This window comes from Astatotilapia calliptera, chromosome 14 (genome assembly GCF_964374335.1).
Source record: "Astatotilapia calliptera chromosome 14, fAstCal68.1, whole genome shotgun sequence".
Classification (NCBI taxonomy): Eukaryota; Metazoa; Chordata; class Actinopteri; order Cichliformes; family Cichlidae; genus Astatotilapia; species Astatotilapia calliptera.
The window spans coordinates 18,348,322-18,374,187 of record NC_137435.1 but is presented as its reverse complement, the minus strand read 5'-3'; the positions used below and the strand labels follow the sequence as shown (position 1 = coordinate 18,374,187).

The 25,866-nt window shown below is 39.7% G+C and overlaps 4 protein-coding genes across 8 annotated transcripts in view; 3 read left to right on the top strand and 1 right to left on the bottom strand.

The window, feature by feature from the left end:
- Nucleotides 1–2,412: 2,412 nt before the first annotated feature.
- Nucleotides 2,413–4,078, top strand: LOC113036452 (uncharacterized). Its single transcript, XM_026192826.2, has 4 exons — nt 2,413–2,475; nt 2,604–2,662; nt 2,753–2,846; nt 2,985–4,078. Exons 2-4 carry the CDS (start codon nt 2,608–2,610, stop codon nt 3,829–3,831), a joined length of 996 nt encoding a protein of 331 aa, XP_026048611.1. The 5' UTR covers nt 2,413–2,475; nt 2,604–2,607; the 3' UTR covers nt 3,832–4,078.
- An 18-nt stretch (nt 4,079–4,096) lies between these two features.
- LOC113036454 (zona pellucida-like domain-containing protein 1) lies at nt 4,097–11,349 on the bottom strand. 3 transcript variants are annotated; one of them, XM_080288710.1, is made up of 11 exons: nt 11,217–11,349; nt 6,761–6,865; nt 6,281–6,507; nt 5,940–6,130; nt 5,747–5,819; nt 5,563–5,660; nt 5,399–5,482; nt 5,145–5,313; nt 4,762–4,861; nt 4,646–4,666; nt 4,097–4,552 (listed from the first exon to the last, which is right to left on the bottom strand). In XM_080288710.1, the coding sequence occupies exons 2-11, from the start codon at nt 6,852–6,854 to the stop codon at nt 4,458–4,460; spliced, it is 1,152 nt and encodes a 383-aa protein (XP_080144836.1). In that variant the 5' UTR covers nt 6,855–6,865; nt 11,217–11,349; the 3' UTR covers nt 4,097–4,457. The 3 variants fall into 3 exon arrangements, 2 of the variants coding, with proteins under 2 accessions (XP_080144836.1, XP_026048614.2); XR_013901296.1 differs by having other exon boundaries at nt 4,488–4,552; nt 5,135–5,313; XM_026192829.2 differs by lacking the exon at nt 11,217–11,349 and having other exon boundaries at nt 6,761–6,871.
- A 3,880-nt stretch (nt 11,350–15,229) lies between these two features.
- Nucleotides 15,230–21,250, top strand: laynb (layilin b). Its single transcript, XM_026193400.2, has 7 exons — nt 15,230–15,632; nt 17,973–18,279; nt 18,825–18,976; nt 19,324–19,368; nt 20,288–20,365; nt 20,462–20,579; nt 20,672–21,250. The coding sequence occupies exons 1-7, from the start codon at nt 15,560–15,562 to the stop codon at nt 20,997–20,999; spliced, it is 1,101 nt and encodes a 366-aa protein (XP_026049185.2). The 5' UTR covers nt 15,230–15,559; the 3' UTR covers nt 21,000–21,250.
- Nucleotides 21,251–23,655: 2,405 nt separating this feature from the next.
- Nucleotides 23,656–25,866, top strand: part of sik2b (salt-inducible kinase 2b) — a 46,998-nt gene continuing 44,787 nt past the window's right edge. For 2 of the 3 annotated variants that reach the window (XM_026193437.2, XM_026193436.2), the window contains exon 1: nt 23,656–24,185. In XM_026193437.2, the coding sequence (XP_026049222.1) occupies nt 24,048–24,185 (138 nt within the window). In that variant the 5' untranslated portion in view covers nt 23,656–24,047. The remainder of the gene's footprint in view (nt 24,186–25,866) is intronic. The other variant, XM_080288709.1, reaches the window with a different exon arrangement.

Here is a 25,866-nt window from a genome sequence, read left to right as displayed (position 1 = left end):
CTGAAAGTGGAATGAAACTAAGGTCAAGGTCTGTGTGGCTCAAAAGCGACAGATCATTTGCATCAACAAATGCCACTTTTATCTGTGAACTGATTAAACTGCCCATTGATCATCAGTAATCCAGGTTGTTGTTATATAAAGTGTAATGATCTGACGAGTTATTTCCATGCAATTTTATGTAATGTTAAACAATATCATCATTTTCTAGAAATATAAACTCGTGGTTATACATCCATGTGCCCTCAGCTCACCATATACGTGTGACAAGAGTCACATATGCTCAAACTCTTCAGTGCAAAGAGGAGCCAACAGGTCCATTGTTGTGTACAGTAACCAAAGTCTTTCTCACTCTGTGCTGTTTTTGTAGTGAAATAGATACTGGACTTTAGATCATACGAATAACCTAGATATTCCACTAGGGTAGCCATGAACTATGATCTTCTGATGACTACTCGCAATTTATCTAACCGAGCAGCGTTCAACTTTCACCCACATACGCGTGTCACTGGTGGGAAAAGCCTGCACATTTCACTTACCAAAAAACAGTAAACATAGCCAACAAAGAACTGCTAAATAATATCACAGATTTTATTACCAGCAGCATAAAAATATAAAAAGCAAAAGCAACTCAAAAGTTTAAAAGGACCTCCGCGCTGTTTACATGAGTTGTTTTTTTCTGTTCTTACAAGCAGCACAAACACTGATGAGAAAACTCTTCTCTGTCAAGCATCCAAAGCAATCCATGATAAACTAAAGCTTGGTGAGCTGGTCCAAAACGCATTTCGTTGAACTGTTACACAATTTAAAGACTACAAAACACACAACAAACAACTTTTCGTCGGGAATGATGCATAAAAAGCCATAACCTTGACTGCAAGTCAAACAAGCTACTCAGTGCAAATATTCACGTAGTCTGGGTTCTTGTAAAATGAGCTTTTGACGTAAAAAGACAGAAATCAGGCCAAAGTTCACATGTGTCTGCAAATAACATTGTTAAACTTGTTTGGGTCACCCTAATAAATCCAAACCCCTGCAAGAATTCAAGGTAAAATGTCCACACTTGGGAGGAATGAGACCTTTCCATGAACTATAGACTGACATTTACCTCTTGCACAGATTTCTTCTTTTTTTTGCTTTTTAGCATGGAGGTAAGGACAAAGACATTTTAAGGCCTTTTAGAACAAAAGAATGAAAGAGGTACTAAGCAAAGAGCAAATTCTTCATCTAAAATATCCACTATTCTTCATTTGCACATCATCTGTGCCAACCATCTCAACCTTGCCTCTCTAACTTTGTCTGTCAGTCTGTGATAGACTCATCCTGGTCATGTCCTCATTTTTGGCATCTGCAGCTCAGCCTCCTGTGAAGTGAATCTAAAAAAAAGTGTCACAAAAAGAGGTTGTTTATCACATGCATGTATTTGAATTCTGGGAGGAAGCCTGAGTACCTGGAAGAACCCATGCTAGCACAGGGAGAATGTGCCAAATAGTGCTAGGCGGTGGGTGGCTTCTCAGACTCAAACTCCAGCACACCCCTGTGCTCTCCTTTCATTAAACAACATGTAGTCATGCAATCTGAACTAGTTCATTATAATGTGAACTTTGAGCTAGCTGCCTCTTGTGCAGTGTAAACTTACCCACTGGGTTTGTAGGCTTTGTTTTTGCATTTTGATAATTACCCTTTTCTTGCTGGGGGTTGTAGCCAGGAGTGAAAATGTTTTTACAAAAGGGGGTAGATGGACTGAAACAAGAGATCCTGTCTAAACTTTGCATGCAAACGCTAAGGTACAGCTGGAAACTAGCACTAGCTAGCTTGGGTGAAAAGGTTTTCATGTAATTCATAAAATGAACATCAGACTTCTTTAAGTATAATCTTGAAAGCTGCTTTTAGGTGCTCCAAATGTTATCAGTCATCTCCCGTGACAGTGTAGAAGGGGCAAAGGTACAAAACGCTGCCATAAATAGGCCAGGCTACACCTTTGTTACTTGAAATAATGGCTTCTCAATCACAAGGTAGCCACAACCTATAGCATACACATCTTACTTACATTTTTCTGCTATAAATCCAACTATAGTATGCAAATTGCATCCCACACTGTATTGAAATGAGTGTCTGAGACCAGAAGCTATTGTGGTATCAAATCAAATGAGAACGAGAATGAGTTCAGTACAGTCAGACTCTTTATTTTTTCTTTTCACTAGTGGAGTTAGGCTTTGCTGGATATTAGGGTTACAAGTGTAATACACTTTCAAGCATTTGCAGACGTGAAGGCCATTTCTTCCGTGCAAGGTGTGTTTCTAACTTACTTTAGGCTTTTTTTCACTCAAAATTCCAAAGGTAGTAAAATTCTATCATCAGTGTGACCCTCCACGTGTTGACTGTTGACATAAGCAGAGTTGGGGCAGCTGCTCTGATAACAAGGACTTTATAAGTCAGATGAGATGAGCAGTCAGTCCACACACCCCTGATACTCAGGTAAAGACATACTTACATGCATAATGTGCTTATTTTTGTACTGGGAGAAGAATATATTGAAACGTTCTTATAGTTATATGTTTTGAGGGTAAAATTCTAATATTTTTCTATCATCTGTCCTTCTACAGAAAGATGAACATGCATTTAAAAGTTGTAATCTTTGCTGTGTCCTTCCTGACAACTTCAGGTATGCTTATCTCCTCCTTTCCTCCTTTTTCTTCATTTTGCCATGTAATTCTTTATTTATGTAGATTTATGCTTTTTTTTAAAACTATAGGATACCCACTACACAGTGACAGCAGAGAGCCAACGTGGTCTGATGGAAAGACCAACCAAGCTCATGGCAAGGCAGACCTCACAAAAGATTTGCAGTAAGTTGTCTTCATGAACGACCATATCTTCAGTGTCTAAAGACATATGCAAATATAAATACTTGCTTATTACTATTTTGTAGCATATAACCTGTCTTCACACGTTATAATTCTGTTCTTCTTTCTTGATTTCTGCAGAAAGGTTTACAAGAGCAGCATAGACAGCAGTGCACTTTACAACCAAGAACATGATGACAACCCTGTGGCAGAGGAAATGCAGCGCAAGCTCGCCATGGAGTCGGAGCGCCTGCGCATCCGTCTGCGTCAAGAGCTGGTGGAGCTGCGAGAGAGGCTGTCCCCATCTTCGGCGCATCTCAGTTCCCGCCTGGCCAGCATGAGAGAACGCTTAACTCCCCTGACTCAGCAGCTCCAAGGCTCTCTTAGTAGCAACAGCCAAGATCTGTGCAGCCAGCTGGGTCTCTATCTACAGGCTTTAGAAACAGCTGAGGCTCAGGAGGAGGCCAGTCCGTCTCTGTATCAGGAAGCCTTCGAGTTAATCAGCCAATCCCTGGAGCACAGCAGTTTTAAGTTTGCTAACACCATCAGTGACTTTTATACCAAAGCAAGTGGAGTGATTGAACATCTGAAACAGACTAGTGATCGTGAAGAAGAGCCAAGCACATCAAATGTATGGCTGGAAATGAGCTCCAAGTTGGGACAGGAAGTGAGTTCACTTAAAGAGGAGGCACAGAACAGAGTGGAGGCCCTGAAAGTACAGCTTTCGGCAGTGCTACAATCTGCACAACCTCATACAGCAGAAGTGAGAGGTAGCATAGAGCAGTTCTGCCAAAATGCATCCGTGGAGGTCCAAGTGCTTCAAGCTCGAATGGAAAGGCTGTTCACAGGGCTGGAAAAGGAGCTTGGGGTCCCAAGAGCCTCTAGCGCGACTTCTTCTTCATTTACACTCCAAAGTGGCTCTTTGCGGGAGGACTTCTCAGTTAAGCTCTCAGCTCTGATTCAGGACATTATGCAGTCAATGCAGTGACTACAGAAATCTGTATTCCTTTTCATTTATTTGTTTGTTTGTTGCCATTGTAGCAGCTCAGTGAGTATGTTGTAAATATGTCTGAAAGTGTGAATTTGATGCATTTGTCTCATTCTGTATGTGACCCGGTGAGGAATTGTCAATATGTATATATATGTATATATATATCGCTGTCTTTTGAGAGTAAAGGTATTCATGACACTGTACAAATGACCCTTTCTTTCTGTCAATTAATTATTGCATGTCAGTCACAGAGTCTCTGAGCTTCTTTGTTTGTTTGTGTTTATTTAAAGCATATACTTTATTTGCTTATAAGCAGTTGAGATTCTATAGAAGACATCTTACAGAAAAAACATCTTGTAGACAAGTATAATCAAAATTTATTTCTATTGCCATAAAATATCAGAATTACTTGTTTTTTAATTGCTTTACAGTTCAAGTTTGACTTTCCCTTCACAACTGACAACTAAGTATGGATACAAAATTATATTTAATAGGATGAAAACTACAACATTATCAGATTTTACCTCACAATCTACAGCACTATGCAGCTTCAGCATTGTACAAGGTGACAATGCAAAGAGAATTGGCTGGTTGATCTGTCAGTCCAGTGCAATTAAACAGCTTCAGAACAAACCAGCCACCAAGACCCAGCAGGACAGCAGGCGCACAGTCAGGCCTGTCATGTTATGGCCATCGCTGCCTGAAGTCACGGTATTACCTGATGCACACAAGAAGAGATGAATTAAGTTTGCTTTTTGAATTATGAAACAATATTAAGATGTATTTATGAGTCTAACTAAACTATACTCACTGTCTTCTGCATTGGGAGAGTCTTTAATAAAGTAAAAGAAAAACGGAAAGTGAGAAACTTTGTAACTTAAGTATTCTTGGAAAATCGCAAGAAAAGAATAAAAATATGTTTCAAACCTTTAGCCATGTAAAGAGGTCCGACTGAAATGGTAGTTGATTCGCTGCTTTCTTTACCAAAAGGAACCAAAGACCTTTTTCTTCTGTTATTAGCACAATTCTGAAAATGTTTAACACAAAACATGTGGAAACTATGGATTTATAATATACATGTTAAGATAGGGATGAGCCTACAGCCCCAGGGATTTAGTGGCCCAACTGTGAACCACAAAGTGTTGCTGGTGGAAATAACAATCTCTTTCCTGCCAAGTTCTATAAAACCATTAAGTAATATATATTATATATTATTAAATATTGTCTGTGGTATCTTTTCTCTACCATGACTTTATCTGCTGTTTCAAAGAATGCGCTCATTCTTGACTTTTCAACTTACTTGAAATTACCTGAATTTGTTGACATTTGCTAGGCTCACAGAGTCTCAGCATGCAGTGCACATAGATGCTGGACTTTGCCTGGTCATGGTGCTGAACAAAGCGGAAGGCCTCAAAGTTAAACCGGGCAACCGTGGAGACGCCATTGCTCGTCACAGTCGTCCTGTTAGCTATATTGCAGCTGGTGGAAAGTGTTTTTTTTTTTTATTAGAGACATGAAAATATCTTAATGTACAGTTACACTGTGCTAGTGTGCGCTTTCTTACCCAGTGAAGAAGTCATACTGCACGCTCTGTGGCATATTGTAAGGAGTTGGAGTAGCAAAACAACGATCCAAGAGTAAATTGAAACTAAAAAAAAAGACAATACTGAATCAACAGGAATGAAGTCTGATGAGTTCGTTATGAGCATCCGAAAGGCATTTACTTACTTTTGTGTCAGATTATCAGCCTTGACCTCCACATATAACTTGGTTCGCAGCTCAAGTCCTGGTGGAGGCACCACTAACGGATAGTTATAGTTAGAGTCCTAGAAAAAGAGTGTCAGAGTAAACCAAGTCATTAGAAACACATCTGATTTGTGTCCTCATGAGCTGACTGATAATTTATACCTACGTTAAAAACACTCATTTTGAGTGAATCGATGAAGGTCCCATTATTGTTGCTGGTTGCCACAGAGACTGAGGAGCTAGAAAAATAATTGAAAACATGCAAAAAAAGACAGAGAAACATATGGTAACTTTTAGATTTGCTGTATAAATGCGCAATAAGAAACACATCTCTGGAGTAAGTATATCTGGTTCCTCACGCTGTAATCTGTGTATTGTTCAAAAGGTATTGCAGTGGATATCGGCAGGAGAAGTGGTAATAGAGATCTGTGGAGTAGCTGATCAGCCCCTGGTCAGATCTAGGTGTGTTAATGTATCCTGTAACAATAACTGCCTGGATACTCGAGAAGCTGCTGAAGGGACCTGAAGGGTCTGGCTTTTCATCTACAATCTAAGAAAGATAGAAAGAGATACGATTGTGGTTCATATATGCTGCTAAACAGTTTCCCAAAAAGCAGCCAGATATCTAACATCTGGCAGCTCCATTTTCCAGATATGTGTCATTTTTTGCCAATCTCTCCATTCTCCAATATCCAATAACCTGCAGAGACTGGCGACAGGAGTTATCCTGACTCTGGTTGACAGGAAGCTGGAAATGGACGACCGGAGGGTTCACACTGGTGTCCACAGAGCCCTGGCACGCTGTATTACTGTACTGCCCATTCAGTGCTAGCTCTGTGGCATTGAAGCCAGCCCACTGAACTGTGCATAGGTTGATGTCCAGGGTAATCTTGCTGGTGCCACATTGAACCATTAGGTCTGAGTTTTCTGCGAAAGAAAGAAATTTTAAAAACCCTGGGAGTTAAATAGTTGTTTAATTTTATATATTAATAATGTGATTTTTTTTTTTTAATTAAAAGGTTAAATGATTATGATTTAGTGGCTGCCATGTTTAAAGCCTAAATCTTGTACAGCTAAATAAATATCTACCAAATTTGGTCAAAAAGTTTTAAAAAGAGCATTATTTTTGTTTTCTTAATAGCACTGATATTTTATTTGTTGAAAGTCACACAAAAAGTACCTGGGGTCCTTTGATATTCAGAGGAGCAGTTATAGAGGCACCGAACAGGCTGCAAAAGCATCACCAGCAGGGGGAGACAACGGTAAAGAGCCATAATGGCAGTTCCTGTAAAAGGAGTAAAACAACAGTAGCAACAGTTATTTTTATTATTTTATGTGAAAAATGTGTAAATAAGTTGCTGTTTTTCTACTAGATGATTCCAATGTTTATAATAAGGTCTACAATCATGTGGAAAGGTCCGGAGCCACACTTCATTTCTTTAGAGAAGCCAGACGCTTTTGTAATTTCTTTTTAAGTGGTCTTGAACAGTTTTCTGGGGGGGTTTTCTTTTAATTTCACTGACCTATGATAATAGTAGATAACCTATCAGAGAGCCAATTTTAAATTGTATCATGCCTGGTATATCACAGTATGCAGTCCTTAAAAAAACAGAGGAGGACAAAAGAAGAAGTGGTAGGCCTAAAAAACTATCTACAGCACATGAACAAAATCTGAAAATAATGTCCTTAAGAAATTAGATAAATACAGCAATGACCTGACATGGGACCTGAGAGATGCATCTGGCCCTTTAGCGAATTCATCTACTGTTCACTGAAGCCTCGTCAGAAATGGTCTCAGTCGAATTCTGGCTGTCAAGAAACCATTCTCAAGGAAGGAAATGGGGCGAAAAGGATGTTTGCCAATTTACACAAGAACTGGACTGAAAATCAGTGGCATCTTGACATGGAGCTGACCAAAAGGCAACCACCATCCAAAGAAAAGCTTTGAGCTTCAAGAAGCCTGAAGAACTATTCTTTAAGACTACTTAACAATAGATGTATCATTGCACCAATTTCCCATTTCCACATTACTGTATTTTTAAAAAATGACAATTGACTGAATCCTTTTTCACAGTACTGCATATAATTCTTTATTTTAGGAAGAAACCTATGCAACAACCAGAAGAGGGTCTTACCTTGGTGATACCTGAGCAGGTGCTTGTCACAGTATTTGAGATATATGGCTTATATAGTATTCAGGATACATACCACAGTTGCGTGACTCAGTAGCCCTCCCTTTGTCTAATTTTAGACCCCTACACACACACACACACACACTTTCCCCTATCTTTGTGTACTGGGACTTGTGTGACACAGCTCCCGCAGGTTAGCTGCAACTGTTGTTTCGGGTTTCTTCCATCAGAAATCATTATCAAAGAACAGAAGTTAAATATAGCTGTCGGCTGTCGCACCTTCCTGCAATGAGGCAAGTGAGGTTTAAACCTTGATGCAGTGTGCATATTAGTTTGTTGAACTTTTCAACTGACTTCAGACAAAGTGAGCCACGGACACTTTTCTCCCTTACTTAATTTTTCACTATAACTTCTTACAAAAATCAGGCAACATTACTGAAGACCTGCAGGTTTTTCATTATCATATTGCAGCTAATGTTTCTAATAAAAAAATGCCTGAAACACATGCAGAGCAAATGCATTTTACAAAGCAGAACCCAGGCCAATGCATAAATTTAATAACTGAGATCCTCCATCGACTTGCAAATAATTCAAGAATCAGATTTCAAAAGCAAAAGCAAAAAAACAAAAAGACTAAACATACATGCTTCAAGAGTGGCTTTATCTCTTGAGAATTATGCACAATGAATGCTTGAGAGGTGATCTTGCCACAACAGCCTATTAAAAACTTGCTGTTAGTTCCCCTTGCATGTCAGACTTATTTCAATCTTGATAGAACTGCATTGCCTATAGACTAGATACCTATAGGCCATAACTGTTACAACTCTACTGAGAACACCCATTGTTCACTAGTAATATAGAAGAAAATTAGCTTAGTGTTCTGCTAAAGAGCCCAAGGTGAAAGAAAACATTTGTCACTCTATCCAGTGTCACTCTGTCCTGATTTTTACCTCAGAGGAAACTTGTTTAGAAAAAATTCACAGGCCATTCTTCCACTCCTTAGTCCTTGTATTGTTATATTTTTTTCCTGCAATGACCTTGACTGCACACATGGTTGTAGTGCTTTTTGATAGAAAGTGTGGTTGGTTTGTTTGAATTGTTGTACCAAGTGTGAAATAAATAAATAAATGAAATGAAATGAAATGAAATCAGTGAATTATGCAAGTAGAATGATTCAGTTCAAATCCGTTTTATTTATATAGCACCAAAATTACAACAACAGTTGCCTCAGCACATTTTATATTGCAAGGTAAAGCCCCTATAATAATATACAGAAAACAGAGAACATGATGGTCACATGTCCAGAGGTTAATGGGTCAGCTTTAGCCACCAATGTCTCAAACACTGGACATGTGTGGCTTAATCTTAATATTTAATAGTTTATCTTAATACTTAATGTTTATCTTTATAAAGACTAAGATTAGGTATCAAACCTATTTCATTTAATAAGCTTAACAGAAGCACTACTACTGTAAAATATGTGAATTTTACTGTGAAATTAACTTGCCTGATGCATCAATACATTGCTCCAAGAACAGTGGCTGAAATCAACTGTAGTGTCACCATCTTTAGCAGGGTATGTTTCACAGACCACACAGGATTATCATGACAGTGAGCTCCAACAAGGATTTGTGTGCAGCTTTACTGGCTCCTTTCAACAAGAACTATAATGGTTACTGACATATAATCACACTAGAAAAGTATAAAACCAGGGCACAAGAGAAGGCAAGGATTTAGATTTGGAGGAAAGAAGATACGCTGGGAAGCTTGTGAGAAATTGGTACTGTACTCTGCAGACATGTACTGCAGAGAAAATCCCAACTGTTACAGATAACCCCTCTGGGTGGGAATATAGAATATCACTTGGACAAGAAACTGAGAAACTTGTATGTTTAATAACATTTGTAATGCTTCGTTGTTGGAGAGGGTTCATTTTTTATTTATTTTGACAACTTGTAATAAATACACAGATAATTGCTCCTATGACATAATGCTGTAATCATCTTACACTGTAAAACAAATCCTGAAAGGGTTTCAGTTGCTTTTGATGGTAACAGATATTGTGTTGGTTACTCACATCAAGTGGCAGAAGAAGAAGGATGAGTAAAACTACCAAAGCAGTGATCCCACTAGAAATATATATATATATATATATATATATATATATATATTAGGGGTGCAACGATACACAAAATTCACGGTCCGGTTCGGTTCGATACTTTGGTGTCACGGTTCGATATTTTTTCGATACAAAAAAAATGTTCATGCATTTTTAATTTGTCATTTATTAAAATTATAAATATATATTTTAACTCAAAAGTACAGTTTTTAAATTTAACCCTAACCCTTGTGCGCGTTTTTTATTTTGACAGCGAATGCGCACCTGCGGACCACTTATGTGCAGCCCTGGTTATTTAGCTCGTCATATTGCAGCCACAGAAATTCTTTTGTCCATGAAACCATAAAGCTGCACTTTCTTTTTGCCTTATAGTCTGATTTGTCATAACTTCTCCGTTTTGTGGTAAGCTTTTCTTTGGCTGTCACTTCTTCACCCTGACCTGTCTTATTTGGCTCAGCAGAACTGAAATATATATCCTGCTGCTTTTACACACTCACTCACATAAGCTCAGCGATTCTCTGCGCGATCAACCTCTCACATGTTTAAGCTGCGGGAGATTTCACTTGTCATGTTTGCATAGTAAGCTAACGATTAATAAGACGATGTCAGAGGAATTGGTGCACAAATTATCATCACTCACAGATCAGTGCTGTCGCTCTCTATACACAGTTCGCACGATTGCAAAGTGAAAGCAAAAAAACAAGCGCAAATTCAAACGCGACTTCAATATGTCACATATTGACAGTGGCTCACAGATGCCAATGACATAATTACCCAGCTACATTTCTGAAAGAATGCAAAAGCATTGACATATATTTTTCCTACAATAGCCCGACGGGCAGGGAAGAGATAGATTTTGGTAGCCCGACTGAAAAAATCGCTAGCTCTGGGACGTCGGGCTAGCGATATTGCAAGCCCTGTATCTGATTGAGGAATCACTCATCTTTGGAAAAGAGAGTTTATTACAGAGAAATGGCTCTTTCCAAAATAAAAGCTATACTATCCGCTTCTTCTGGGCTATATTCTCAGCAGCATAAGGAGAATCATGTGCTAACAGCTGTCTAAATGACTCGGCTAAAGTTAGTAGCATGCTTGTTGTTTTTGTCTTTGCACTAGGATGATGTCGGTGTAAATGTGGTGTAAATGTGCAGTCATATTCGTTGTGTTCCCACTAGTGCTTTCAGGTTAATCTCGTTGAAATGACCTTAACGCCACAACACAGCAAATCTCCGTTAACGAGCTACCGCCGATCGCTCCGTGCATGGGGCTAGACGGCCAACACGTTAACGAGCTAACTGCGCTAACACACTAGTTCACACCAATGTAATTGAGCATTGCATGGCACATCCAACATACTGTTTTACTTTAGTCCATGACTCGCTTACCTTCAGGGTCATATGTCACATGAAAACCAAAATAATTCCAAACGCCAGAACTGAATGAGGTTCAATTTGCCTGTTGCAAGGAGAGCTTAACTTCTGTCTCGCTAGTTTGCCCTGTGCTCTTCCTTCTGACGATGCTGTCTGTGTGGAGCGCTCAGTGGATCTGCGCTCGACAGTGCAGCCTAGGCGGAGTAGTCGAACACAGATTCACTGAGCGCTCCACACAGACAGCATCATCAGAAGGAAAATTGATAAAATAAATTACAAATGTTGTATTGTTCGATACATATGCGTACCGAACCGAAAGCACTGTATCGAACGGTTCAATATCGATACGAATATCGTTGCACCCCTAATATATATATATATAATTAATATTATTGCTGAACTGTACTTAAAGTAAACAAAAGTAAAAGCATTTGTTCTACATAAAAAAAAATCCTCTGCAACAAATAAGTGATTTCAGGAATGGCTGATGGTTTGTTACTAGAAACCCACAACTCTCAAGTTTAACCACATGTTAATGCCGCATTAAATCCAGTTCTACCAAATAAATGTAAAAGTTTTCTTTAACTTTTCTGTAATGTGTTACTTTTTTGTAACGTACAAGAAAATATAATTATTTACATAAATAAATCTTTTTTCATAAATAATAATAAATATGGACCTTTTTCAGATCACAAACTGCTCTACGAGATCAGGTAAATGAAACGCAAGTAAGAAATGTATGCGATAAAAAAGACCATTCAAATTAAAGACTTAGTTTTCAGTCAAGGTAGGAAGTGGTGCTGCAAAAATAATCAGTACAATCTTAAAATCGATTCCAATGCATACTGATGTGATCCCATCACTTTGCTCAAGTTCAAATCATGGCACCTGAGTTCTGTATAGTCTGCAGTCATTCAGTAGGTTAGGAAGTAAAACAGTCATTGTAGTAATCTAGATGTTAAGAGACAAAAGCATGTAAAATAGTCTGTGTCTTTAACCTTCTAGGACCCTGCGTCCACATATGTGGACATCACATTTGGGGTTATTTAGACCAAAATACTAAATCTTGCTCTACAAGGGCCTGATATCCCCTTACAAGGACATTATACTGCCACTGTTCTATCGAAATTTTAAATGAATCCTCATATGTGGCTCTCATTTTTCTTACAAACAAAAATCAGGTAAAAAAAAAAAAAAATCTGGCAATTCTTTGTTTTTACCTTCATCAGGTCCCAATCATCCCAAATATCAAAGAGAAATTAAAAATGCATGCCATGAAAGAGTTTGGGTCTTAGGAGGTTAAATATTAAAATGGGTCTTACTTTTGAAATATTTCCATAAGTAAAGATTAAAACATGACTGTGTTAGTTTACAGGCTTAAAAGTAAATAGTTGGAAGAAAAAAAATGAGTGTAGTTGGTAAGTAAGGATAATATTTTCTATTTTAAGTTTGGTATCCAAAGTAAAGAAAAAAAGCTGAATACCTGAGTTGATGTGAGTCATTACTTTCTGGACACTTAAACAGTTTAAACCATGAATGGGAGTGGCTGCTTAACCTTACTTCTGTGTGGTTTGGTGTCATCTGCTGGGCAAAATTAGACAGAGTTCAAATGCTTTGTTGTTGTTGGGTCTGGGTTACAACTCGTGATTTGCCAGAGCTGAAGAGTTCAAACCAAGTGACACAACTTCCACTCCAGCAGAGTCACTCAGAAAGTTCGAATAAATATCCAATAAAGCGATACATGAAAAATTCAGGTACAATTTTTTTTAATGAAGTTTACATTAGTGGATTCATTATGTTTGTCTTGCTTATTACGAGCTGTGCAAAGCAGTGAAATCCATAGGTCTATTTATTGTATTGTATGGATATAATTGGCACTTTGAAATAGGCTTAGTATCGCCTAACATGATGATGGATTTAAGGTGGATCCTGAGCTCGAGGTGTTGTAGTTGTAAGTTGTATTTTATGCAGCTTTGCTACTAAAATAGTCCCTCCTATATTATTTTCACGTTTCCAAACTTAAAAGATGAATCTGCCAGTGTCTCTGCAATAATCCTGAAGGGGTTGCTTGCAAAATAACAATTCTGGTTTACAGTCTAGCATTTGAGTCCTCACATGAAGTTATCCACGTTGCATTCCTGTGCTGAGCAAATAAGATTTGAGCCTGTTGCCCGATAATAAACTCAATGATGATGTGAGGAGAGGCTCAACAGTGGCAGGGTTTATAACACACAGTCACAGCTCTTCATCACATGACAAACGTTTGCCTTCACCAGCCAATAATCAAATTTACTGCACAGGCAGCAAAAGACCAAAATGAAGGAGAGGAAATCAGTCCAGAGGCTCAGTCTCTCTAGAGATACCCACATGACCGACACAGCTGTGTCACCAACAAAGAGACAGCCAGTGAGACTGCTTGATCCCAGGTAGCAGACCACATGCCTTACTAACCTATGATTATCTGTCCTCTCTCAGCTCTCCACAGAATGGTATTTTTACTCCACTTCCAAGGTCATGTGTTGATAGCTGTTATTAGAGGACATGCAAGACCACAGGCTGAAGCCAACATCTGTGTTGTGAGTCTATGTGAGTGTCTTTATGTCTTAAAAATGTGTTTGATTCTTTCTGTATATCTCCACCAAAATAATCTTAACTCATCAGCATTACAGTGCAAGCAAGTACAAGCCTTTGATGGATACACTCTGGAAATTAGTCTGGAAGTCCTAAGAAGAGGGGCTTTCTATTTTTCCTATATTTTTCCTATCCATCCATCCATACAGATAAACTGTTTTCTTTATGTGTGTTTGTATATGTTTCCAATAAGAGAACTGTAGTGGAAATATGCCATTATGTTACTACGACTTAGGTTGAAATGTGCAGTTTTTTTATGTACAATTATCTAAAAAGTTATGATGGGATTTACCTGAAATATTTACCAAACGTGGGACTTTAGAGGTGCAATTTAGAGGATTTTGTGTTGGGAAGCAGGTACATTGTGCGTCATATGTTAACGTTAACAAATACTTGTGAAATTAAAATAAGACAAAATGGGGGGCATTATCAAAATATTCTTAAGAAAACATCAAAAAGCATGTCCAGATATGCTTCTTGATGCAAGGACTCACCTGATGCAGGTGCAGATTGGGCACTTGTCTTGTGATCTGATTGCACACTGACAAGTGAAGATAGCAAACAGATGGGTGACTATGTATGCAGTCTTCAGTTGGTTTTATGGCTGCAAAGGCCAGTGCATATAATTCAGTCCACTCAGTTCCTCTTGATCAGAGAAAGACCCCCACCCTGGAAATGACTACTGACTTCACATTCATTTAGAATAGTGATGAAATAATTTGGCCAGAAAGAAAAATATCTGGTGGAGCTGACGTTGAAATTTGATTTATTTCCATTTTATAACTCATGACTGATCCAGACAGTCTAACCTCAGTCATTTCTACTCTGAAAATTAAGGAAACCAGACCAAAGCAATGAACAGGAAGTGCGGGTCTAAAAAAAAAATACTTTCCTCTTCCTCCACTGCCTGTTTTCCTGTTTTATGGGCAATCCCTCGCTCTCTTCCACCCAATTCCACTTTATCTTTTACTCTGTAATAATCTTACTTCGTGTCCTTACTGTTTATCTCTCTTTAAATGTTGTTTTCACAGTGTGGTCTAAATCATTTTCCTCTAAACGTATTACTTACTGACGCATTTCTTTTAGTTGTGATCAGTATGTTTTTAAATAAATAAAATACAAAAAGCAGCATAATATCAGATCAACTTGTTTTTCAGAAAGACACAATGAAAAATTGAATTCTACTTTTAACGAGCAACACAACATTTTGAAGTAAACCTGTTTTTTCCTCCTCTGAGCTGTTTTTCCCTGGACATGGCACTCAGCCAGAAAGAATGAAAGATGCTCATTAACAGTTTTAATACAACGCGCATGATATGCACAAAGAACTCTATTCATCCTATCATGGCATCAGTATATATGAAATGGGACTCTGCATTGTTGATTAAGAACTGCGCGGACTTATACCTCAGTGATTACAGCTAAAAAGAACACAAACTCTATTTTTTCTTGCGACATATGTACTTTTTTCTTTTTCTTTTCTTTTTTTTTTCAAAAATCGGCCTCTGTCTCTCCCTCCTGGTTTTTTTTTTTCTTTTTTCCGCCTCAGCAGACGGCATATGCACGCCTTCAGCAAGACGACCCACTTTTAGGCTGAATAGACTATTCTGCTGCTCCCTCTGTGTCATCACTGTGTTTACCACGGAGGTCTGAAGCTCAAGCTCATATCCCAACTCCCTAGTTTACACCTTATTTACGATTCCAGCACACTAGGTGAACATGTAGAGATGGATTTTATGAAGCTGTTTGGCACTGTTATCGCCGTTTTGTTCCAGCCTGGCTCCACTTCTAAACTTAATGGTAAGAATTTCCTTCGAAGTGGGGAAAACTCCCTTAAAAAAAACGTATAGTAGTTTTATTTCCGAGTTGTACGAGTTTTGTTGTTTTTGTTTTGTTTTTCGCTGAGAAAGCTTCGATAATATCTGAATGACAAGACCATGAGTTGTATTTGTGTTGTTGTTGTTGTTGTTGTTGTTAATGTTTAAGTTAACGGGCTTAAACCAGAACCGCTGGAAAACTTGTCCTCGGTGTGTGTGTGTGTGTGTGTGTGTGTGTGTGTGTGTGTGTGTGTGTGTGTGTGTGTGTGTGTGTGTGTGCTATAATCATAAACAGACAGCAGTCAAACTCACAGCACAGCAGCATGCGATTAGGTGGGCGAACTCATTTAATATGAGGAAGAATTATAATTTAACACCTTTAACTGTACTATAGCGCATCAGTAGGACTAAAAGGATACAATAATGCTGCTAACTATAGGCCTAATCACAACAATAGCCATAACTACGCCAACATAATGTAAATCCGTATGCAGTATTGTAGTTTTTCCCCTCACAGTCTCCGCTGCGAGCCAGTCTGAAGGTATTTCTAGCCCATGGTTTGATCCCTTGTCTCTCCCAGGCTAGCGTAAGCGACGTGCAGCAAGTAGCTAACTAGGATCAATTGATTGTGAAAAGCTGAAGAGACTGGGACAGTTGCAACACTTTTTGCACTTCTCTCAGTCACTCTGGCGTTGTTTGGCTTACTTCTCGTCTGGGCAGACGTTGAGATCTTGGTCATGTTTCCCTTGAAAGAGATATTAATCTCAAGGGATTTCCTGGTTAAATAATGCCAGTGATCAAAGGAGACTAGCCAGACTGCTTTGATTTGATAGGAAAACAACAGTAACTCAAATACCAACTCCTTACAAGCAAGATATGCAGAAGAGCATAGCTGAACACACAGTATATCAAAGCCTTGAAGATGATGGGCAGCAGCAAAAGACCACACCAGGTGCCACTGCTGCCTAAGAAAAGCAATGGAAGCTGAAGTTTGCATGGGGTTTGCAAGATTATAAAAACATCGCCTGGTCTGATGAGTCTTGATTTGTGCTGTGACATTTGGTTTGCAGGGTCAGGATTTGGTGTAAACAGCAGGAAAGGATCCATTCTGCCTTGTATCAGTGGGTCAGGCTTGTGGTGCTGGTGTAAAGGTGTGGGGGACATTTTCTTGACTCACTCTGGGTCCCTTTGTACCAACTCAGTGTTGTTTAAATGCCACAGTCTACCTAACTGTTGGTGACCATGTCCATCCTTTAATGACTGTAGTGCCTAATGAAGGTTCTGATTAGTGCATATGATGTATCACTCAAAATCTTGATGTGACTTTTGAGAAAGTCAGAAGTTTCACATGACCCAGTCTCAAAGGATGTTTGCACCATGAAGAAACTTGATTAAATCTGACTAATTCATTCATTGCATAACTACTATTAATTAATGATAGTTATAAAATAGCAATGACTTTGCTGATCTTGATTTAACTTGCAGATTCTGCTGAAGACAAGTTCTGTATGTTTTTATTTTAGTTAGATTTATCAGCACACAATGTCATTTAATTCAGATTTTACCCTTTTTTAAAGTTTGGTTCTTAGTTTTACTTCAGTTTTACTAAAATTGTTTATCCATTAGTTTAATTTTAGCAAACTTCAACAACCTCGCACTGCAGCGAAACACAGCCACGTGTTTTCGATTGTTCTTGGGAATGTATAGGCAATCAGAACACAACAAATTCAATTGTGCATTTTAGTATAAGAAAATGGAAACAAGGGAGGTTTTTTAGCCTGTCATGGTCTCATATTTCTTCATTCTTTTCATCAGATGCAATAGGATAAAGTGCGCATAAACTAATTAAAAATCTAGAAAACCTAGAAAAACATTATTCTGATGACTGCTTTGATATGGTTGCCCTGCTCTCTCCCATGACAAAATATCATGTACCAGCCTGACACACTTAGTTTGATGGATGTGGAAGTCAGAAAAACAGTGATTAAAACTGAGTCTGGACATACAGAGGGTTGAGACAGCAAATTTTGAAATGTGAAAAAATGAGAGTAAAATTATTTTTACTGGAGTGAGACTGATGTAGAAAAAAAACCCTTTTTTAAGCCCTTGAAAGTAAAGGTATAAATATCAGTACCATCTGTACCATTGCAGTGGAAAGAATTTGGCAATGCAACCCAAACATTCTGGTTCCTATTTTTTGTCTGTGACACTGTAAGCAGCTTAAAATCTTCCTGCCACACAGATACCACAGGAAGGGTTCAGAAAACAAAAACCCTGCATTTATCATCTTGTTTTATCCTCAATGCTCCCGGTTGGCGTCCAGGGCAAAGAATATGCCGGAGCGGGACACAGCGTCCGTGTTACAAGGCGTCCTACATCCACGACAGCAGGCGAAGGCTGACCTTTGAGGATGCCAGACAGGCCTGCAGGTTGGACGGAGGCGAGCTGCTAAGCATCGAGACGGAAAGTGAGCAGCAACTGATAGAGAGGTACATACAAAAGCTGACCAATAGAGATGGCGACTTCTGGATCGGGCTCCGTCGCAACCCGCAACGTTACAGCGTCGGGACGTCAAGCCCAGGTTGCCCCTCGCAGTATTACTGGCTGGATGGAAGCAAGGCTAAGTTCAGGTTTTTCCTCTTTGTTTTAAAATATATTTTTCATCTGTGTAAATGTTTAAGCTGCATCTGTGAAAACAGTAAGAGTGGCCCCCGAGACAGTGTGCTGCAGATGGAAGTGGAAAAAGGCTGTATTCAATGATGACTCAGAAAAAATATTGGATTAGGTGATGTTTGTGTGGGAGTGAAGGAATGTCTAATGTCCTTTGCAAGAATTTGGGATTAAGATAGAAATAAATGACACACTGTTTGAGCTCAGGACAGCACGGTGGTGTGGTGGTTAGCATTGCTGCCACACAGTAAGTGGGTCCTGTGTTTGAATCCAGCATCCACCAGTGAAGCTTGCACGCTCTCGTTATATCTGAGTCCATTCTCTTGAGGTACCATAGGTTTCTCTCGCAGACCAAACACGTGCAGTTTAATGAGGTTTGTAATTGGTGATTGTAAATTGCCCATAGGGGTGAGTAAGAATAGTCATCTGTCTCTGTCAGCAGTCAAGCAAAAGAATGAAAGAAAATTAATATATAGTCTAAACTTGTGCATCTTATTTGTTGCAGGAACTGGCACTGGGACGAGCCATCGTGCGGTAAGGAAATGTGCGTAGTTTTGTATCACCAGCCCTCTGAAACACCTGAGGGTCGTTTCCTGTTCCAGTGGAATGATGAAAACTGCAGCTCCAAGAACAACTTTGTCTGCAAATACGCAGAAGGTGAGCTGGTATGCCTCACACATACCAGTGATCTAGCTGGCTTAAGAGTGCTGGAAAATGTTAAAATTTGGTACTCTTGGTTGTTTTTTTAGTTCCTAAATCTACAAAACTAGAATTTTATTGTCTAGGGATCGCTGCTACAATGTATCCACTGCTGCCAGCAGCTAAAACTAAACAGAAAGAGTTTTAATGGTATGTTTTCTTACAACCGACATTAAAATATAGCTGATTACATGAAAAGAGGGGAAAAAATGACTCATTTCTTTCCATAAAGCAACCTTTAGTAGTCTCACCCATGTATTGCTTTCTTCCTCTGAATAACACTAATTTATTTCCCTGTTCTGCAGAAAAAGTACCAGTATTTACTGAGGACAGAAACACAGCACATGCAGGTACTTGTCAGCTTAGAAATGCTAATATTAGAACGTGATACAACGTCTGCTGTGTACTGTGCATTCTGAAAACAACCATGTATTCCATGTAATGTGATCGCATGAAAATTTTTATATTATACATAATATTCTGTATGTTCGATTACATTTTGTTTATTGTCCTTTGAGACACCCAACACCTGCAGGAAGCATCCTAATCAGATGCCTGAACCACTTCGACTGGCTCCTTTCAATGTGGAGGAGCAGCAGCTCTACTCCAAATCCATTTTGAATAACCAAGCTCTTCACCATTACTTTAAGGGAGAGCTCAGCCACCCTTCTCATTGCTTATATCTGCAGCCTCATTCTTTTGGGTATTACTACAGTCTTCATAAACACATAAAAGGCTAAAGAAAATTTATACATGCTTGTGACCTCTTTTAAACACCTTTTCTGCGAGAAACATGGTAAATGGGCTACATACTACATGCGTCATTCACCCATGCAAACATATTCATAAAAGCACTTTTTTTCTACTCATAAATCCTTTCTAGCTAAATTTCACACACATTACTCCGATAAATGCATTGGAGAGCAACCTGAGGTTCAGCATCTTGTCTAAGCATATTTGGTATGCAGACTGGAGCAGCCAAGGATCCAGCCACCAACCATATAAAGATAAAACACGAAGATTCTTTGGAGAACTCTATTTTTTTAACTGCTAAATTTTCTAGAAATTAAAATGCAACTGTCCTCTGCAGTAGAACTTATGCATCATATGCGTCAGCTGTAATAGTCTATCTATGGGTGAGTTTAGTGAAATCATACATTATGTGATATATGTATATATATATATATCTATATCTATCTCATGGAGTAATCGAATCATTTAAAATATCTTTCACACGCACCTGTTGATTTTGTTTTCTGGTTTCTCTAGTTCCATCTTTGATTCCAAGCATACTGTCAACCACAGAAAGTAATGAAAGGATAAAAATAGCACTACCTGAATCCTCTGGTAAGAAAGGAAAGAAAATATTCTTGATACTCTGAGGTATGTTTTGGGAAGCTATGAAAAACCACTGTGTCACAAGCAAAGTTCTTTTGTTCACAGTATCTTTCTCTGGCAACACCCTCGACATTTCCTACATCCTTTATGCGACTATCCCTGCGCTACTGTTGCTGTTGTTTGCAGCTGTTGGTTTCTTTTGCTACAAACAGCATGCTAAGAGGTAAAACAGACAGCTATAACAATTTTTTTTAATGCATTTGATTATATGAGTATGTCCTGTTGATTTTAACTTTGGCCCTCTTTCATATTTAGGAGGAAGACAGAAACAGAAAGCTATCCCAGCAGATCAAAACAGTGGGTGCTGGCAACAGCTTCATCTTGCCCTGTGCAAGGACCTTATGCCTACAGTGACATTACCAAACTGCCTCACACTGCTCTGGACAGCAGGATAGCAGCAGAAATCATGACAAAGTACTCCGGTTCTCCGTCCCATGACTCCCTGTGCAACGATTATGAGAATGTGTCGTGTGTGGACAATGAGAGCGGCTTTGTCACCAATGACATTTACGAGCCCTGCAGAGCTCAAAGTCGGCGCTGCCGCAGTCAGACTGGATGGGTGGAAAATGAGATCTATGGATAACACCGGTGTCTGCAAATGTCCGTCAACCACAGACAGACTACAGTTACACTGTGCGGTGCAGGATTTCTAAACAGCTTGGCCATATCTGTACAGGTTTCACTCAATTTTCTAGTCCTGCATGTAGAATGTACTGTCTGCAAATCAGTGTATTCCATAAAACAGGGGTTCTTAATGTTTTGTCCATGACTTGGTATTCACGTACACATGACTTTATATTTCTGATGTTTTAATAAAAATGTGTTACAGTCAGACCAATGGCACTGTTAACTCCGTGAATCACTGTGATAGCATGCTGATAGATGTAGACACATTGTTTTCCATATTCACCATCGTAGTATGGATGCCCAAAATTGCAGACTAGTTCCACACACTATATAAAGCTGAAGCCGATCAAATCTGATTGAAAAAGAAAAGGATGAGAAGTTGAAGGATTGCCAAAGTGATTCTGATGAGGGCACAAATGTGTGTATACAATTTCATAATAATCCATCCAACAGCTGTTGAGACCCTTACTGTAATCCACTAATCTTATAGTGGCACTTACTACATGACAGGCTATGCACTGAAATGCAAAGGCTGGAAACTGCAAAAATATAAAACCAAATCATGCCATAAAGGTTCTAATATTTCATAAGGTTAATGAAAAGTGGGTGAAGATATTACAGAAAAGTTAAAGTGGAATATCAAAAGCATTAGTCTATTTATCGCCTGGGGAGAATGCACAAATTTCCAAGGCAAATTTTGATCCTGTATTAAAGTAATTTAGGCTAAAGGGGCAGGCCATCTGATAGACTGCTGATAATGCTGTCCTTAAAAATTGTGTTATATTTTAAGTTAACTGAATAAATGGTAAGACCAATTCATCAAGCAGCTAAAGATGCAGGTCATGTGTGCACAGGTCTCTAAGCTAAGCTAACAGAATGGGCTTTGAGGTGTTTTTTTTTTTTTCAACTCAAAGAAAAACACATATTTGTGCCCACTTATTTCCTTTGTTCAGTTTAAACCTTCGGCTCTAATAAATTATGCAACATTACAGCAGCACTAAAGTTTTTAGAAGTTTTAGGAGGCATTAATGAAACCAAAGAAGCATTAATAGTTCAGGTCATCTTGGTGGTGCAGCAGCACTGCTGAATCTGACATAACAGATTATGCAATTAGCCTAATCCTGCAATATTGCACACCCACAGAGTTACTCATTTTGTAAACAATCGCACATTAAACTACTCAGCTTCTCTTTTTACAATAATGTCAAAGGATATGATGAGTCAGAAGACAGAGACGGTTTGCTTGTTGGCTTGCTGCTGTGATGGAGACTCCAACCCAGGGACTTTTTTGACCTTTTCTCTAAACTTGAACTTTGGTGTCATCCCTGTGTAAGGCTTCCTGTTTGGTCTCTGATGTCAGAGCCCAGCAGAGAACATGAGGAAACACCGATGGCTGAACTGCTGTGGCCAAAATAAACCTCAAAGTTGTGCGGTTTCCTGACTCCACCTGATTGTGCACGAGGTTCAACTTTCCCACTGATCTGACAGAAACTTGAGGCCAGTTTAAAATATATCACACGTTAATCAGTGCATGTGCATTTCCATGTTCATTTTTAAAGATCACTCTTTACGTTACATATACAAATGTCTGTGTTTTTTTCTAAATGTGCACTGAGTGGGTGTTGGATCGGTGTCTTGGAAAGATGTAGCAAGCCCAGTAAGGAGAGGCTGAGTGTGTTCTTGGAGAATGTTAGACAGGAAATGCCAAAAGCACATCTGGAACTCTTACATTCAGGAAGTCAATGCTTGACAGCGGAGGCCTTCGGAGCGCTGCTCTGCCTGCCTGCTTAGCAATCCACTGTTCTCCGTTTGACTGTCACTACACAACATGAAGAAAAGCAGTGCCAGTTGCAGAGCTGTGCTGTAATTCCGACATGAAGATTGCTTCTTTTTCTGATGTGTAGTTAAGATATTTTGGCTGCATTCTTTGTTTAATAATAATATAGATATACTGGTGGGATCTGCTTTAAAGCTGCTTGAAAGCATGGAGCGTAATCAGTCAAGCACTGAGGAAAAGGAAAATATGGAGCCTCGCTTCAGTTTTCTACTTTTGCCAACAGATGGTGCTGTCATGTAGCTGACAAAAGTTTCTTTGTGGCTGATAAAATGTCTGATTTTATATGGAGCTCTGCATATTCCATTATGTAATGTTATAGATTAGAAATAATGCACGTTGCATAGCTGGATTAATCAGCTATAGATAGATAGATAGATAGATAGATAGATAGATAGATAGATAGATAGATAGATAGATAGATAGATAGATAGATGGTTTTATTGCTTCTTAAATTTTTTATTTTTTTTCACTTTTTTTACTCTGGAGGCTTTCAGGCCGGTTCAGACCGCTTTTAGCCCCTGTCTCCCCCTGCATTTTTCACTCGCAGCTGACAAAAGCTTATTAAACACCTGCAGGGCAAAAACTTCAAAGTTACCTATGCGTGCAATCAAGAAGGGCAGGCGAGCAAACAGATTTCAGAATAGCAATTTTACCGGTTGACGTAAGAGGTGGGTCTGGTTGTCCTGGCAACCAATTGGCACTGAAGTGTGGAGCGGCTCGGTGGCCCCGCCCCCTGTACAAATACCCCTATGGCTTTGACGTCAATACACGTCAACCGGAGAACATGATGCCTCTTTGCAAGTCAACTCGTGTGCTCTGTCGCTGATAGAGGTGCCTCAAGCTGAAATATTATAGCTCTATTGTACTGACGAACGTGGTGTGACAGCCCGCAGGCTCAGCAAATGGCCAGCTTCGTATCGCCACACTAGCGGACAGGGTCGCCACAGTGGCGTTCAGGCGGCCGAGGGCGACACAGAAATCAACTTTGTGTATTTTAATGGACACGCTTCGAGCGGCGGCGGCGGCAGCAGCGGCGGTGGCGGGCGGTTTGTTTTCCTTTCGTCTTTATCTCGAGCTGCTCAAGTAAGCCCCAGTCTGCCCCTCGTGTGTCCCTGCACGTCTGGCTGCCTCCTACTCTTCCACTCAACAGTCCCGTTTTAGAACAGCATGGTCATGGCTGACAGTGTCCAAAAACCGCTGATCCGGGGTCCGGTCCGAGTGGGCTTCTACGACATCGAGCGCACTTTAGGAAAGGGCAATTTCGCTGTGGTGAAGTTGGCCCGACACCGCATAACCAAGACGGAGGTGAGTGTGTGAGCAAACTAGTTAGCCCGAAAGCTAACTTGTGCTACTGTTTTAGCGGAGTTATATAACTTTTATGCACAAGTTGACACCCCTAGATAGCGAAATGCTCTCCAGCACCGTGCACTAAATAGCATCTTTGGATCACATAACTACCGGCCACTTGGACTGCTCCGGTTCGAGCAACAGCTGGTGTGCCTGAAAGCTTGCAGGTACATGAGCAGTGAATGACTGCACGTTCACCCCTCTCAGCTGACATCACTGCCAGTAAAAAAAATAAATAAAAAAAAAAGGTCTGACCACTAGCGCTGCTGGGAAACACAAACTGCAAACATGCACGTTTGATTATTATTCTTATTTATTTGATTTTCTGCACATGTATCCGTTGGGTTAATGACCCAGACGGTAGCCACAGTACCTACTCAAGAGTGGTTGGTGCCGTATCTGGGGCATGCAGCATGGGTCGGTGGTCCCCTTATGTAATTCAAGTAATGATGTGATTTTTTTTTTTAGTTGTTTCTTATCCCAGCACTGCTCAGAGCTTTGTGATGAGCAGGGTATGTCATGCCAAATATGCTGTAATTGGAAAGCAAAGTATTTTGCATGCAGACACTGCTTTTTAGGGGGGTGGGGGGGTCGAGGGTCTTAACTAAGCTTGGAGTGATATTACAAACATTGCACACTCTTAGGTAATGCAGAATGAGAGCAGAGGGAACAGGGCTCGGGGTTTGTGTGAGTGTACTTCTGGTTTTATGTCAGCTTTGTCAGAAGGGCCCTTTCTCAACCAGTACCACGGAGTGCCACGACTTTCTGCTGTAATGACAGAGACACAAGGAATTTGCTGTAAAGAGTGTTCAGTGAGAAAAAGATAAGGGGCAAAGAAAAAAAAATAAAAGCTGTATTGTGTGAGACAGTGATAAGACTGGAGAGTTGCTGCACACTTTGATCTCTGGAGCCTCCAACTGATTACACCATACAGAAAAAAAAAACAGATTTACATCATCCAGGCGAGACCCTTGGTAGGTTTAATGAATAACAAGGCAACAAAATGGCTCTGTAGACTCTTATCTTGTTACTCTGGTTATTAAAGCACGCAAAGTGGCACAGCATTAGTCTAGCCAGGTAATCTGCACCGTGTAACATTAACAGCTCTGTGAATGCAGGTTTTAAGTTCAGGCAAACGTTACACCAGGTGATTTCAGTAAGCGACTACACCTCTCCCTCAGCTGGAGTGGTATTAAAGATGAATGAAAACATGGGTTGTTTTTTAGGCCGGGTTTGGTAGAGGTCACTCAGTGATGGTCAGTATGAAGGACAAATGCAGCTGCCTAGCTCTGACAGTGGGCCTGGCACTGTTGGTTTTAAAAAAATTTATTTTTATTTTACAGCAGCCAAGGTCGGCCCGAGTGGCAGGCTATTAACTTATGTGATGCCATCTGCCTTGAGAATTTGCCCGGGCACAAGCGATATTAGCATAGTGTAAAGAAAACCAGTGTACTGACACATGAAACGGCAGATGTTGTGTTACGATGTGAATGTGTGGGCATATTCCCGGACAGGTTTATCTCTGTGTAAATAACATACTCTTTCTGTGCGTGGCCCCTGCATGTGATACTGACCCATTCATCCCAGTAAGTACATATTGCAGCTTGTGGCTTTACATACTGTTGAGCCATTCCCTTCT

Bases quoted from the DNA above. Each gene is read 5' to 3' on its own strand.
- LOC113036452 (XM_026192826.2), top strand. From the start codon at position 2,608: ATGAACATGCATTTAAAAGTTGTAATCTTTGCTGTGTCCTTCCTGACA. The intron at 2,663-2,752 runs GTATGCTTATCT...TTAAAACTATAG, and splicing joins GTCCTTCCTGACAACTTCAG to GATACCCACTACACAGTGAC. The intron at 2,847-2,984 runs GTAAGTTGTCTT...TGATTTCTGCAG, and splicing joins GACCTCACAAAAGATTTGCA to AAAGGTTTACAAGAGCAGCA.
- laynb (XM_026193400.2), top strand. From the start codon at position 15,560: ATGGATTTTATGAAGCTGTTTGGCACTGTTATCGCCGTTTTGTTCCAG. The intron at 18,977-19,323 runs GTGAGCTGGTAT...CCTGTTCTGCAG, and splicing joins TGTCTGCAAATACGCAGAAG to AAAAAGTACCAGTATTTACT. The intron at 20,366-20,461 runs GTAAGAAAGGAA...TTTTGTTCACAG, and splicing joins AGCACTACCTGAATCCTCTG to TATCTTTCTCTGGCAACACC.
- LOC113036454 (XM_080288710.1), bottom strand. From the start codon at position 6,854: ATGGCTCTTTACCGTTGTCTCCCCCTGCTGGTGATGCTTTTGCAGCCT. The intron at 6,131-6,280 runs GTTATTGGATAT...TATCTTTCTTAG, and splicing joins CCTGTCGCCAGTCTCTGCAG to ATTGTAGATGAAAAGCCAGA. The intron at 5,483-5,562 runs GTAAGTAAATGC...CTTTTTTTTTAG, and splicing joins GCTGATAATCTGACACAAAA to TTTCAATTTACTCTTGGATC.